General features: G+C 47.6%; 1 protein-coding gene across 4 annotated transcripts in view; it reads right to left on the reverse strand.

Annotated features, from left to right (window-relative positions):
* HTR4 (5-hydroxytryptamine receptor 4) overlaps positions 1-13862 on the reverse strand; it is a 1500331-nt gene that overhangs the window by 881891 nt on the left and 604578 nt on the right. For all 4 annotated transcript variants that reach the window (XM_069244600.1, XM_069244598.1, XM_069244601.1 and 1 more), the window contains exon 3: positions 8836-8961. In XM_069244600.1, the coding sequence (XP_069100701.1) occupies positions 8836-8961 (126 nt within the window). The remainder of the gene's footprint in view (positions 1-8835; positions 8962-13862) is intronic.

Here is a 13862-nt window from a genome sequence, read left to right on the forward strand (position 1 = left end):
TTCTGACCTTCTTTTTGTTGGCCTTAAGACTCAGCACCTTACCACTGCTAACTAGTGGCAAAGCGCACATACTGTCTCCTCTAAACATGGTACAATTCATTTACACCTGTTTTGGCATATTTGATTTACTTGTAAGTCCCTTGTAAAATGGTATACCATATATTCAGGGCCTGTAAATTAAATGCTGCTAGTGGGCATGCAGAACTGATTGCGCCAACCACAGAAGTAGCCTTTAAAACCTGTCTCAGCCCTGCCACTGCAGTGCCCGTGTGTGCAGTTTACTGCCACCTCAACTTGGCATTTAAAACTACTTGCCAAGCCTAAAATCCCCATTTATTCTACATAGGTCTCCCTTAAGGTAGGCTTTAGGTAGCCCTATGAGCAGGGTGCTGTGTACGTTTAAGGCGTGACATGTACTAATATGTTTTGCATGTCCTAGTAAGGACAAACAGCCTATTTTGTTTTGAACTTCTGTGAGGTCTGCTCATCTCATAGGTTAGCACTGGGAATTCCCTTGTACCTGTTTAAGCGGTAATTACCCCTCATAGAGGAGTAGCTTTGTCATGTTTGTTATGTTTAGGATGGTAATGATAAATCCTACTTACTGATGTAGATGGATTTTACATTACTATTACAGAAATGCCACTTTTAGAAAGAGGGCATTTCTTTGAGCTTATAATTCTGTGTGCTTTGCAGCCTGTCTCCCACACACATCTGACCTGGGTGACACCTGCATACTGATAGTCTTCGTGGGCTGGGAGACGAAGAGGTTGTTAATAATTACAAGTCAATAGGTTGTATTCTGCTCTGACATAAAGGGGGCTCCACAAACTGCACATTAACAGAGGACTGCTGTGCTGCCAGGACGGATCAGCATTTGATTGACTGCTTTGCTGTGTCAGCCTGCCACCTGCTGATTGCTGGACCGCAGGAGGGGCTAGCACTTTGCATTCTGCCTTAAATATGCTGGCCTGCTTCATGTCTCCTTCTGATGTGCCCCCATGTGGTCTCCCAGGGCTTATTATCTTGCCCCTCTGTTCATGAGGTCTCATGGTTAGCAAAGACATCCAACCCTTCATTTTGCCATGGCATTTTGTAGTTCTTGAGTCCAGCAACCAAAAGGAACAAGAATCAGACTTGCTTCCAGAGCCCCATGTAATCATGTGGAGAACAGGAGCTGCTGATCTCAGTGCGATGTTGTGGCCAAGATTAGCACTTCCCGGCCTCATTCTACACCCACAACTGTCCCACTGCAGGAGGGAAAATTATCGCAGTGGGTGATGATTGGAACCAGCAACTGCAATCTAGTTGGGAGCAGTGGTGAAATGCTCCGTTTTTATGTGGCCATCAGTGCATGGCTGACCTCTACAGACTAGCACTCCCTGCTTGAGGAGGGTATGAGCGCTCTGCACCTTTCCCCTGCACTCCTACATGACAAGGCATCTTGATGGTATTTATTTCACAGGCCACATGGGGCAGTAAAGTATCCCCACCATAGGTGTAAAGGCACTGCAATGTGGCTCCCCAACAGCGCATTACCTGGCAACTAGGGGTGGGTCAGGAACCTGAGGCTCGTTAACCTGGCCCCGCCACTGGAGCAGGCGAAGGACACTCTTGAGTTCCCTGACACGGGCCTCGCGTGCTGCGACCTACTTCCCCTGCATTGCTCCAAGGAGTTACTCTGGCCTGCGAAGTCCTCGAATTCGGGCCGCCCACACAGAGAAGGCAGTTGGTGAGTAGGGGCCCAGAGAGGCAATAAAGCCATTGTAGCAAGGTGGCAGTATTATTTGGTAACAATGGACAGTCTTACCATGTAATACTAACATGTTACCCAGAAGTGGACCTTGGATTCACGCTAGTAAACCTTAGCTCAGTCCTTGTACTGTGGCAAAGAGCAGTCAGGCTACTTAGAGGAATACGTGTAGAGCATTTCACAACAACCACATAGACGATAAGTAAATGGCACGACTCGAAAGAAATCTTTGACCAATTTAGAAAAAAATAATGGAGATTTGTATCTTAATTTAGACACCAAAATAAACGTTTTACCTTACGCACAACTGGAGTTGTGAATTTTTAAAGTGTTGAAAAATAGAGTACTTTTAATGGTCAAAAGGCTACCATTGAAATCAATGTGGAAAATCACAGTGTGCGATTGGTCACTTGTAGGGTGAGCTCTGGGAAACTCACTTGGATTTAAGGTCTTGTGGGTCCCTAGACCAAGCCTCAATTGTCAGTTTCTAGTTACCTTGCCCAGGGGATCTGGGTGCAGAGGTGCTCTGGCTGTCCTTGGTGCAGATGGGATCCGTGGGTGGTGTAAAAAAGCAGCACTTTGTGGTGGACTCACACTCTACCTTTGGAAAGTAGAGGCCTTTGGGATCCAAGGACCTAAATGCCACAGCTGGGACTTCGCCACCACGTCCGGCAACTCCAGGTGCAGAGCTGGCCTTGCAGCTTTAAATCACCGGGACTGGTTGTGACAAAGATGCTTTGCTGCTCCTCTTGAAGTCGCCTCCTTCAGGATGCAGATTCTCAGCAGTGAGGTAATTGCTGACATCGTCACTATGGGTGGGGAACTGCTCTGGAGTGGGTGATGTTCGAGAAGCTGTCGGTTACCGGGATGGCGACAGACAAGCCTTGGTAACAGCAAAAGTAGTCCACAGCTACTTTGTCAGGTGGAGGTCAACTGGCAAGGGCTAGCGGCTCGAAACTTGGTGAGAGCCTCACTACCACTCCTGGAGTGCAGGCCTCTGTCTTTTTTTGGGCTCTCTTCAGAGGGATCCGATGGGTTGCACTTCTGGGGATGCAGCACGGGCAATTCTTCTGCAGGTTGCAGGTGACTAGTATCCAACAGTCATAGGAGTCTGCCTTAACTTCTGGTGTCTACTTGTTGGGAGGAATTAGTTTTTACTATGGGCACACACATATATCACACAGTTCCAGTATATAGTCTCCTCAGGGCACTTAAGCATCATCTCTTTGTGGTGTGGAGGAGTCCGAAGTCCTATTGTCAGTGACTGCGTCTTCTCTGTGCCTCTTCTTGATTTGAAAGTCAGAACTGAGTTTCTGATGCCAGGGAAGTCCCTTAAATCCTGGTTAAGGGAGCATTAAGTGTGTGGGGAGGCAGTGGACAATGGGCTACTGGTCCCTGCAGCTAGCCCGCCCCTGAAGTGACTTGTTCCTAGGGGAGTATGTCACTTTTGTACCCAGAACCCACTATTTCTAAGGGTTGCCAACATGGCAAACCCCTTCTTTTGTCTGCACAGACCTCCAAGCCCACCCTAAAGGTGTGGCTTGTTTTTGGGGGCTGTACACCTCCTGAATAGCTAATTTTCTCCAGCCTGCTTGTGCGGTCAAGGCAGGAAGGGCTTTGACCTCGAGTGGGGGACAAAAGACTACACACCAGAGTTGGTGTAGCCTTAGGGCAGAGGTCTTCAATCTGTGGGTCGCGACCCCCAGGGGGGCCGTGGTGGGCTGGAAAGGGGGTCGCGCATTCCCCCAGCCGATCGTCAACTTTCATTGATTGAGCATCCTGTGCTGTGAAAGGCAGCTGCACAGTCAGCTACAGAAGCCATCGTGCCAGGGGGCTGCTTCCTGAATTAAATGCAATTGTGAGCTACGAGTTGATCTACAGATGTAAATGGGAAAATATACAAACGTAAAGTCTGCTTTGGAGCCCGTTCTGGCTTTAATTGATTGAATCACTCGAAGCTTTGTGATGACAAACATTTGTTCTTTTTGAGTGATAGTCGAAAGGATTAACAACTGGCCGGTGAAGTATGTGCTTTTAATAGTAATTGTATCTACAAAGGGCCAGATTTATGCTGGCCTTGCGGCGTTCCAACGCCACATTAGCGTCATTTTTTTACGCTAATGTGGCATTGGAAGGGGAAAAACGCTGCGCCATATTTACAAAGTGACGCAATGCTTGCTTTGCACCACTTTGTAACCCCTTCTGACACATTATGCCTGCGCCAGGCATAATGTATGCAAGGGGGGCGGTCCGGTGCTAGAGGGGGCTGTAAAAATTGCCATTTTTATCGGCATTTTTTAACACCTGCTAAGTGCAGGCGTTAAAAAGAGGCCCCCATTGATTACAATGGGCCTCTGGGTGCTTAGCAGGATTAGCGTTATAATTGTTTATGCTAATCCTGCAAAGTGCCGGCGCTACCATGGTGGCGTTAGGGGGGTGCTAAGGACCGCAAGAAAAGTGGCGCTTCACTATGTGCAGCTCCACTTTGCATAAATCTGCCCCATAGTGCTTACTACCCCTGAGAAGATGTTGAAGGGACAGCTATAAAAAAATGTATTACATACGGTCTGGTATTACTTAAATCTACATTTTGGAAATTTTATCTTGAACCTTTTAGTGAATTTGTAGTGGGCCAATCTTACACCATATGTAATGCAAATATAAAATAATGACTTACATTTTCACAGTGCTTTCTGTCACAGGCCCTGACCTTGTGGCACTAAAAAACACAAGTCACTATTCTCCACTGCACCAACCAAGATTTAATTCTGTGGCAGTCTGGTTACACACAGACCTCTGTGGTGCATTAATAGAGGTTTCATAATGCACTACAGTGCATCTCCCAATGAGTAACCACTTTCTTTTATTTATTTTTCTTTTAAGCTGCCTGTTCTTTTATATGCAGCTACCTGATGGTGAAAGAGTTTAAAAATCTACAGAATATTTTGGGGCATATCTATGACAGGCTTGTGCCGTCAGAGCATCACTTTTACTGACGCTCCAGCCGCACAAGCCTCTCACACATACCTATGAGGCGACGCACAGCCACCCTACGCGGCTTTGTATGGCTTAATAGATACAGAGTACGTCGTGTGTCAAGGCGGCGTTCCATGGCCGTTGCAGTGGGTGTTCCACACAACACCGAGGGATGGTGCTGCCCAGAGTCACAAAATCACGCAAACTGGAGCAGCGCCAAAACCTTACGCAGGCAGAATGAGGAGAAATGGGTTCATTTCTCCTCGTTTTTTTCCTCTTTCCATGTGTGTTGCATTCTGCTGCACACATGGAAAGAGGATAATACCTGTCAGGATTGTTTTTGTGCATGGAGGTCTGCCTTCCTGCACAAAACCAACCCTGCCTACATTGGTGCTAGGCAGCAATTTGTGCGCCAGCACAGGGGGGAAGGGCAGGAATGCACTGTATTTCATAAATACTGTGCATTCCTGCCCTTTTATATTGGCCCAAGAGGACTTGCGGCGCTGCCCTACACCAGTTCCTCATAAACGAGGACCCTTGTTTTTAGCCACACCTTGGACCACAACCCCACAGCCACTGACCTTTGGTTTGCTAAAGGCTGCTTAATATTATTTCCTCACCGTAAAAATGATTTGTAGTGGGAATTGGGGATGTTTATGATTGTTGATGATGAGGAGTGGCAGCTTCTAGAATTTTTTGTCAGGAGGGGGTCCTTATGCCTAAAAAAACATTTGAGAGGGGGTCCCGGCATCAAAAAGTTTGAAGACCTCTGCCTTAGGGGCTCACCGCTTTGATTACTGTAAATACTAGCCTTCCTGGAAGAGAGGATGTGTGACCTCCTTCCTGCCCAGGCCCTTTGCCTCTAACCTGGTGGAAGTGCTAGCAAGTCCATCAGGATGGCAGACTCTTGTGTTGGTGGCAAATGGTTCAGGAAGGCCTGCCAAGGCAGGGGAAAGCTGGTATTTGGGTGGGCATCTTCTAAGGATGCCACCAGGGTTCATGTTAAAAAGCACAGTGTTTGATATGAAATAGGCTGGGAATCAGCTCAGCCATCATGGAGCTGGCATCTGGGGACTGCCCGGGTGCCAGCCCATGTTATCCAATGGCCTCTGGTCACTTGTGGTACCATTACATTTTAAATGCTGCCAGAGCCAAACATGCTTTTGCATATATGTCGACACTCATAACACATTGCACCCTGCCTCCTGGACTATAGGAGGCCTGCCTTAGGGGTGACTGACCTGTGCTATAGCAGTGAATGGACTCTGCCTGCACGTGGTGTGCAAGTGCCTGCTCAAGTCGAACTTGATCAGGCAAGCTGCTCGCGCAGGCTGACATGGCAGCTCTACAGGTTTACTATTACTCAGGTCTGTCATCATGGCGCAATCAGTGCTGAGCCCTGATGACCCCTTTATCATCCCTGCCCTGGGTACCACTGGAATCTTTTACTAGGGCTTACAGGGGTGGTAAAGTCCTTGCCAATTGGATTTGCAATCATCTCAGTACAATTTAAGGGAAAGAGCACTGTTACTGAGGTCTGGTTAGCAGGCCTCAGTACACTTACAGGTCAAAAGCAACACCATCAAGCAGCAAAAAGTGGGGGGTGACCATCCAAAAAGGGGACTTTACAACAGCTGTCCGACATGGGGGGCTCTGGTTGCATGAGAGTTGGGCCCGAGCTTGCAGCTTCCAACTCACTGTGTGGAAATAGGGCATTATTAACCCTGGATACTAACTCCATTGAGGGCCTGCAGGAAGGAGTCCGGTCTACTTCATCCATCTAGTATAACCAGTGGGAGATCCTAACCTACCCGGAACTTTGTGAATATTGTTCGCCGTGTGGGATTGTTTTTGGAAGCTGAGGAGTTCTTTTCCCGATCACCGAGGGCAAGGGTGGAAAACTAAAGCTCGAGCTTCAGTGGCTCTACCACCTCTAGTGAATATGAAATATTAAACAGCACACGTGTCAGGAAGAACAGGCTTGCACTTTTCCTCAGAGTTTTTTCGTTTTCAAGGATGTAAAGAAGAGTCAGGACTTCAGTACAAAACTCTTCCAAGCTGGCCGCCGAATCATGACTGACTGGAGTTATTAGCCAAATACACAGCACATAACCAGGGCTGGCGTGTTCTCATTCCAACTAGAGATGTACGCGTCGGCGGAGAGGACAAATTAAAGTTCGAATACACTGCACATGTGGAGGAAAGTATGGAAAGGTGGAGGGAATATTAGATTAGTATAGGTAAATTTGAAGATGGGGTGGTTTAGTGTAGACATGAATAGAACAAGAATAACAGAAACATTACTAGAAAACAGAAGAGGAGAAAGGAACACTGCAAAAATTGAAACAAGACTACTGAGTTGGAAAGAACACCCCCAAAAGAGATAGACGCACTGCAGATGTGAAGAGAAGGGTTGTTTAGAAGGAAAACTCAAGAGCTCAATGTAATGCCGAAAATGTGTATACACATTGTAGAGGGAGAAAATGAAGGGAACATGGCATGAGTGGAGGCACGTTAAAGAAATGAAAATAACAGGCTGGAACACTTCAGAGGTGCAGAGAATGAGGGGACACTACTTAGGGCAGGGTACATTGCAGAGGAAGAAGGAACAATGCAAGAGGAAGGGAACCCACACCACTACAGATAGCAAGATTCCAACCACCAGCTCCATTATATCACTCACATTCATACACATAAGTGTGCATTCACACACGCACACACCCAGCTCATCCTCTCCCTCACCAACGACCCCACCACCGCCAAAGCCAACCTCCATGAAGGTATGAAAGCAGTCGCCGACTGGATGAGGAACAGCTGCCTGAAACTGAACACCGATAAGACGGAAATCTTCATCCTCGGAACATCCCCCTCCGCCTGGGACAACTCATGGTGGCCTACCACCCTTGGAACGGCACCGACACCCACCGACCACGCTCGCAACCTGGTATTCATCCTCAACTCCTCTCTCTCCATGGACAGACAAGTCAATGCCGTCACCTCCTCATGCTACAACACCCTCCGCCCCCTTGGCAAGATCTACAAGTGGATACCGACCAACACCAGGAAGACAGTGACCCACGCCCTCGTCAGTAGCAGATTGGACTATGGCAACGCACTCTATGCAGGAATCCCCGCAAAGCACCACCGACGACTACAACGCATCGAAAACGCCTCCGCCCGACTCATCACCAGCGCCCCCCGCCACAGCCACATCACCCCAATCCTCAAAGAGCTCCACTGGCTCCCCGTCGACAAGAGGGTCACCTTCAAGCTCCTCACCCACGCACACAAGGCACTCCACAATGCCGGCCCTACCTACCTGAACAGCAGACTCAACTTCTACACTCCGACCCGCCAGCTACGCTCCGCAAGCCTCGCCCTCGCCACCGTCCCCCGCATCCAACGAACCACCTCCGGCGGCAGATCCTTCTCCTGCCTTGCCGCCAAGACCTGGAACACGCTCCTTACCTACCTACGACAGACCCAAGACCTACTCGCCTTCAGAAGACTCCTCAAGACCTGGCTCTTTGAGCAGTAGCAGTCACACACCCCCCCTTGGCGCCTTGGAACCCGAACGGGTAAGAAGCGCACTCTATACAGTAAATGTATGTGATTGATTGATTGATTGACACATACGGCCACAACGTTTTACCAAAAAACACTTTTGATAACTCATTGCTCAATTGTTAGGGCACAGGACACTGGCTTGAGTGATGAGTATTTGGGCTTTTGATCTGGGATGCATTTTGGTGATCCCAGATTTCTGTTGCTGGAAATTCTTGAGGGGAGTGGCAGATCTCTTTCTGGAGCCCAGGTTAGGCTTTTCTTTGTTGTGCAAGCCTCTCTCTCTCAGAGGAAGCAAGATTGAATTTGTATTGATGACCTGTCTCTGCAGGCTCCTCTCTAAGCAGGCCCCTCTGTGAGAAGTAAGTGTCCCTCTGTAGTACATTTCTCTCCAAGGTCAGACCTCTCTCTGAGTTGGATGCCTCTCACTTGGAAGTAAAACTAAGGGGCACATCTCTTGTTTTCAGAGTCATACAAGAGCAAAGAACAATAACATAAGAGTCTACTGGTCCCTCCATACCTGCCGATCATAACGTCCTCACCTGAGTTGACGGTCCCGACACACTGCGACCATCACCAGCAGATTTCCTAGGATCGCCATTAGGATCACTGCAGACAGGAAGAAAATGAGGACACCTCTCTGGGCCACGCCGAATCCCTCATTAGAGCTGCAATGACAAGAAAAGGGAGAGAAATGTCAAACTAAGGGAGAACATCCTTGGCACCATAACAGGGCAATGCCAGGAACACAGCGCTGACGTTACGAGAGCATGAAGAAAGATCTGGCCACGAAGTGTGAGCTGAAAGCAAACCAGCAGCCATCTTATTGGATATCAGGCAGAGAGCACTGAAATGACAGGGGAAACGAGAAATGTCCAGACAATAGACTGTACTCTTACCACACTGCCAGGTCTACCTTGCCATATACTACATCAACCACACACTGTAAACATTGTATAGTAGCAGCGGCAGAGTGAACTCACTTTCTAGCAGCTGAAGCAGAGGTGTCATTGGAAAACATTGTAGGAAAGAAGTCTCTTTTTAGCTTGGTTATCCCACTTTGGGCCTGTTTGTCAGTGTGTTTGCCTGTGTCTACTGGGATCCTGTAGCTATGCCAGTAGTTATGCTCTCTCCCTTAAATTATGGTTGTTGCATCCAGGTAACCCAGTATTTCACCCACAGTTGGCATACCGGTGCCCCCTTATATGTCCCTAGTATATAGTACCTAGGCATTGGGGTTCCAGGGGATCCCTATGGGCTGCAGCATATCTTTTGTCACCCACAGGGACCCCATGCAAAGGCTTCTGCAGTACTGCCATTGCAGCCTGCATGAAAAGGTGCATGCACCCTTTCACCTTGATTTACACTGCACCGGGTCACTTATAAGTCACCCCTATAGCAGGCACTAAAGCCCTGAGGGCAGGATGCAGAGTATCTGTGTTTGAGGACACCCCTGCATTAGCAGTGCCCCCGTGACCTCCGGGACCATTTTCCCAGACTTCATGAGTGCGGGGATGCCATTTTAGGTGTGTACTGGCCATAGGTCACTACCTATGTCTAGCTACATATTAGTAACTCTGAACATAGGCATATTTGGTATCAAACATGTTGGAATCATATCCCAAGGCTTTTGCAAGCATTGGTTGTATGATTCCATGAACTCTGGGGGCTCCTTAGAGGACCCCCGGTATTGCCATTACAGCCTTCTGAGGTTTTCCAGGAAGCCCCAGCTGCTGCCACCCCTCAGACAGGGTTCTTCCCTCTTTCTGCTTGAGAAGCTCAATCCCAGGAAGGCAGAACAAATGATTTCCTTTGGGAAAGGGGTGCTACACCCTCTCCCTTTGGAAATAGCTGTTGCAAGCTTGGGAGGGGTAGTCTCCCCAAGCCATTGGAAATGCTTTGAAGAGCACATTTGGTGCCCTCCTTGCATAATCCAGCCTACACCAGTTCAGGGACCCACAGTCCCTGCTCTGGTGTGAAACTGGACAAAGAAAAAGAGAGTGACCCCTTCCCTGTCCGTCACCACCCCAGGGGTGTTGCTCAGAGCTCCTCCAGAGGGTCCCTAGGTTTTGCCATCTTGGATTCCAAGTTGGCAAGGAACTCTGGGAGTATCTGAGTGACCAGTGCCTGTAGGTGATGTCAGAGCCCTCCCCTCATAGGTGCTTACCTGTTTAGGTGACCAATCCCCCCTTTCAGGACTATTTAGGGTCTCTCCTTTTGGTGGTTCTTCAGATTTGGATTGCAAGACTCCAGCAGGAATCCTCTGCATCCTCCACTTCACCTTCTCACCAAACAAACTGCATCTGGACCCTCCAGGAACTCTACAAACTGCAACAAAGAAGCAAAGACAACTTCTGCAACATTGTATCTTCAGCTCCTGCCATCAACTGCAACTGTTTCCCGGTCGTGCATCCTCAGAGGACAGCCTGTCTTCAGCCTGCACCAGAAGAGCAAAGGAATCTCCCTTGGGGTGAACGAGTCACTCCCCTGCTTCAGCAGGCACCTACTGCAACGACGAGGGGCAGCGTGTATCTCCTGCGTGGATCCCGCATCACGGGTGGTGGACTAAAGTGGTCCCGATGGTTGTCCTATTGTCCAGCTTTGGTGGAGGTAAGAGCTTGCCTTCCCAAGCAAGACAGTACCTCCATGCACTGCGTGTTTTGCAGTTGCAGAGGCTTGTTGGCATCCTTCAATGAATTTCTTCATGCAACCATGCAGCTCCAGCCCCCAACACTCTATCCTACGACACACATCTTCCTGAGTGGTTCCCGGTAGTGTGGGAGCCTTTGTCGTAGTGCTGCATGGGCCTCCTTTTGCATTTCCTTTGTCCCTGGGCTGTGGGACTCATGTGCACGCTGCCTGGTCTTTTGTGTGCTGTCTGAGTTGCTGAGAGTCCCCTCTGACTCTCCCTCCTGGATCGAGTCCACCTGGTCCTTCCTGGACCCGGGCAGTGCCATTTTCCGCTAACTGCCAGCTTTGCGTGTGTCAAGGCTTGTTGGTGGACTCCAGCAATGCAAAACAAACTGCAGTCCTCCATCCGGCGTAGGACATCATCTGCACCAACCAGGAACCTGAATCCATCTTCTTAGGTGCAGTACTGACTGTTCTTGTTCACCTATGGTTCTTCTTCTGAACCTTCATCTGAGTTAGTAGGGGCTCCTGTTCTCAGTGGACTCTTCTGTGCTTCTTGGACTTGGTCCCCTTCTTCCACAGGTCTTCAGGTCCAGGAATCCACTCTTGGATTCGTGCAGTCTCTTCTGGTTCTTGCAAAATCTGCTTTCTCGTGTTTCTGTGTGTGCTGGGAAAGTTACTGTACTTTACTCCTACTTCCCTGGGTGGGCTCTGGGTTGGGTTCTAGTACTTACCTTTTGTGTTTTCTAGTACTCCCAGCGACCCTCTACACACTACACTTTCCTAAGTGGGAAACCGACATTCACATTCCACTTTCTTAGTATATGGTATGTGTTCCCCCTAGGCACACTTCTAACTATTGTAATTTTCACTATTTGCACTGTTTTCTGTTTTGCATACTAGTGTATGTAACTTGTGTATTACTTACCTCCTAAGGGAGTATAATCTCTATGGTATTTTTGGCATTTGTATCACCAAAATAAAGTTCCTTTATTTTTTGTAGCACTGAGTGTTTTCTTTCATGTGTGTGAGTACTTTGTGACTACAGTGGTATTGCATGAGCTTTGCTTGTCTCCTAGAAAAGCCTCGGCTGCTCAGCTACGGCTACCTCTAGAGAGACTGGCTTCTAGACACTGCCTCCATTTCACTAATAAGGGATAACAGAATCTGGTATAAGGTGTAACTACCATAGGTACCTACTACAAACCAGGCCAGCCTTCTAAATTGGTGGTGCAGGGGTGGGATAAGTACTTGCAATTGCCTTATCACTCTATCACCTGGTGCTTTCCACAGGAAAGACTACTCTATACCTAGAGCTATAGAAGTATACCTAGTATAAGGGTATAGTCTCTTACTTTCCTTTCCAAGAGACTAGAGGTTACATTTCACTAATAAGGGATAACTGGACCTGGGATCAGGTGTAAATACCATAGGTACCCACTGCAAACCAAGCCAGCCTTCTACACCCATTGGGCAGGTGAATTCACTCCCTCTAAAATATAAATTAGAAATTTACGGGCCTCGGATGGCTAGAGGCTTGCAGACAAATGCTCATAAATAACAATCGTAGGGAATGTTATGTTAGAGGGTGTGGGGCTTCGGCTGACATGAACAGTGAAGAAACAAGAAAGAGAAATGAAACATAAAGAGAGAGGAACATGAAAAGAGTGAGAGAGATAAATTAGGAATGTAAAAGTAGGGATGGTGAGAAAAAGATGAGTAGAAAAATGTCAAGAGGAAAAAAGAATGGGAGGAGGGAAGAAGGATGAAAGAAAAGCGGGAAAAGGGAAAGGAAAGGAATGGAAAGGAAAGGGAAGGGAAGGAAGATAAACGAAAGGAAAGGTGAAAGTGTGAAAGGAAGTAAGGGTGAATGAATTGATAACAGGATGAAAGAATGGACAGAATGCAAGGGTAAAAGAATGGATGGAAGCATGGAAGGAAGAACGGAGGAAAAGCAGACAGATGTATAGTACAGTGAAAGGATTGATGAGTGAAAGTATGAGTAAGTGAAAAATTGATGGAGAGGTGAAAAGATGGAGGGAAGAAGAGATAAAGGATTGGTGTTTTGAAGGATGGATAAATATGTGGATATTGATAGGTGAAAAGATGGATGTAGATATGAAAGAATGAAAGGATAGATAGAAGGTATAGCTGGGTGAGTGGGCCAATGCAAAGGTGAAAAGAAGGACAGATGGATGGATGGAGGGTGACATTAAGGATAGATGGTTTGAATGAGGAAGAAATTGTGATTGGAACTCTTCCAAGAAAACTTGCTTGGTTCATAGTGGGGGTCATTTACTTTTCTGACTACTCCCTTGTATAGCCACACCACCCACTTCCCATACCAAAGGTGTCAAGCAAGCAAAAGCGTCATAATAGAGGGAAAGTTCATAAAATGGAACATCATCTGACTGCATCCCTAGCGGAGCAGTGCCATTGTGCTCCCATGCTACTACAGTACTAAAGCAGCACTAACCTACTACTGTGTTCCAATTGTACTACACTTCCTTCATGCTACAAAATTACAACTCTGCCAACATACCACAGTGGTACCAGACAGCCAGTGTAGAGTTAGCAGAAGAACACAATTCGTGTGCAATGGTAGCAGTACTGACCTAACAGGAGAATGAAAATAGGAATGAGGCAAAGGAATATCATGCCACCCTCCAGCCATACTGTAAGAGGATCTCCCTGATCCCATTCTATATTTGTACTAACTACAGAGACCTGGCTTGAAAAGAAAAGGGAGGAAACTCTCAAACATTGGAGCCAAGGACTCAACCTGCCACCTTACTAAAGCTGTACCACCCAATCAACATAAAATAGGAGCACTATCCAGTTGGCATTTTGCAGTATACTCTAATGCCATGCTACATTGGTATCATGCAGATATCGACCACCTAATTGGAGAACATACATTCTCGAAACGTTCGGAATT

This window comes from Pleurodeles waltl, chromosome 7, assembly GCF_031143425.1.
Source record: "Pleurodeles waltl isolate 20211129_DDA chromosome 7, aPleWal1.hap1.20221129, whole genome shotgun sequence".
In the NCBI taxonomy this organism is placed as follows: Eukaryota; Metazoa; Chordata; class Amphibia; order Caudata; family Salamandridae; genus Pleurodeles; species Pleurodeles waltl.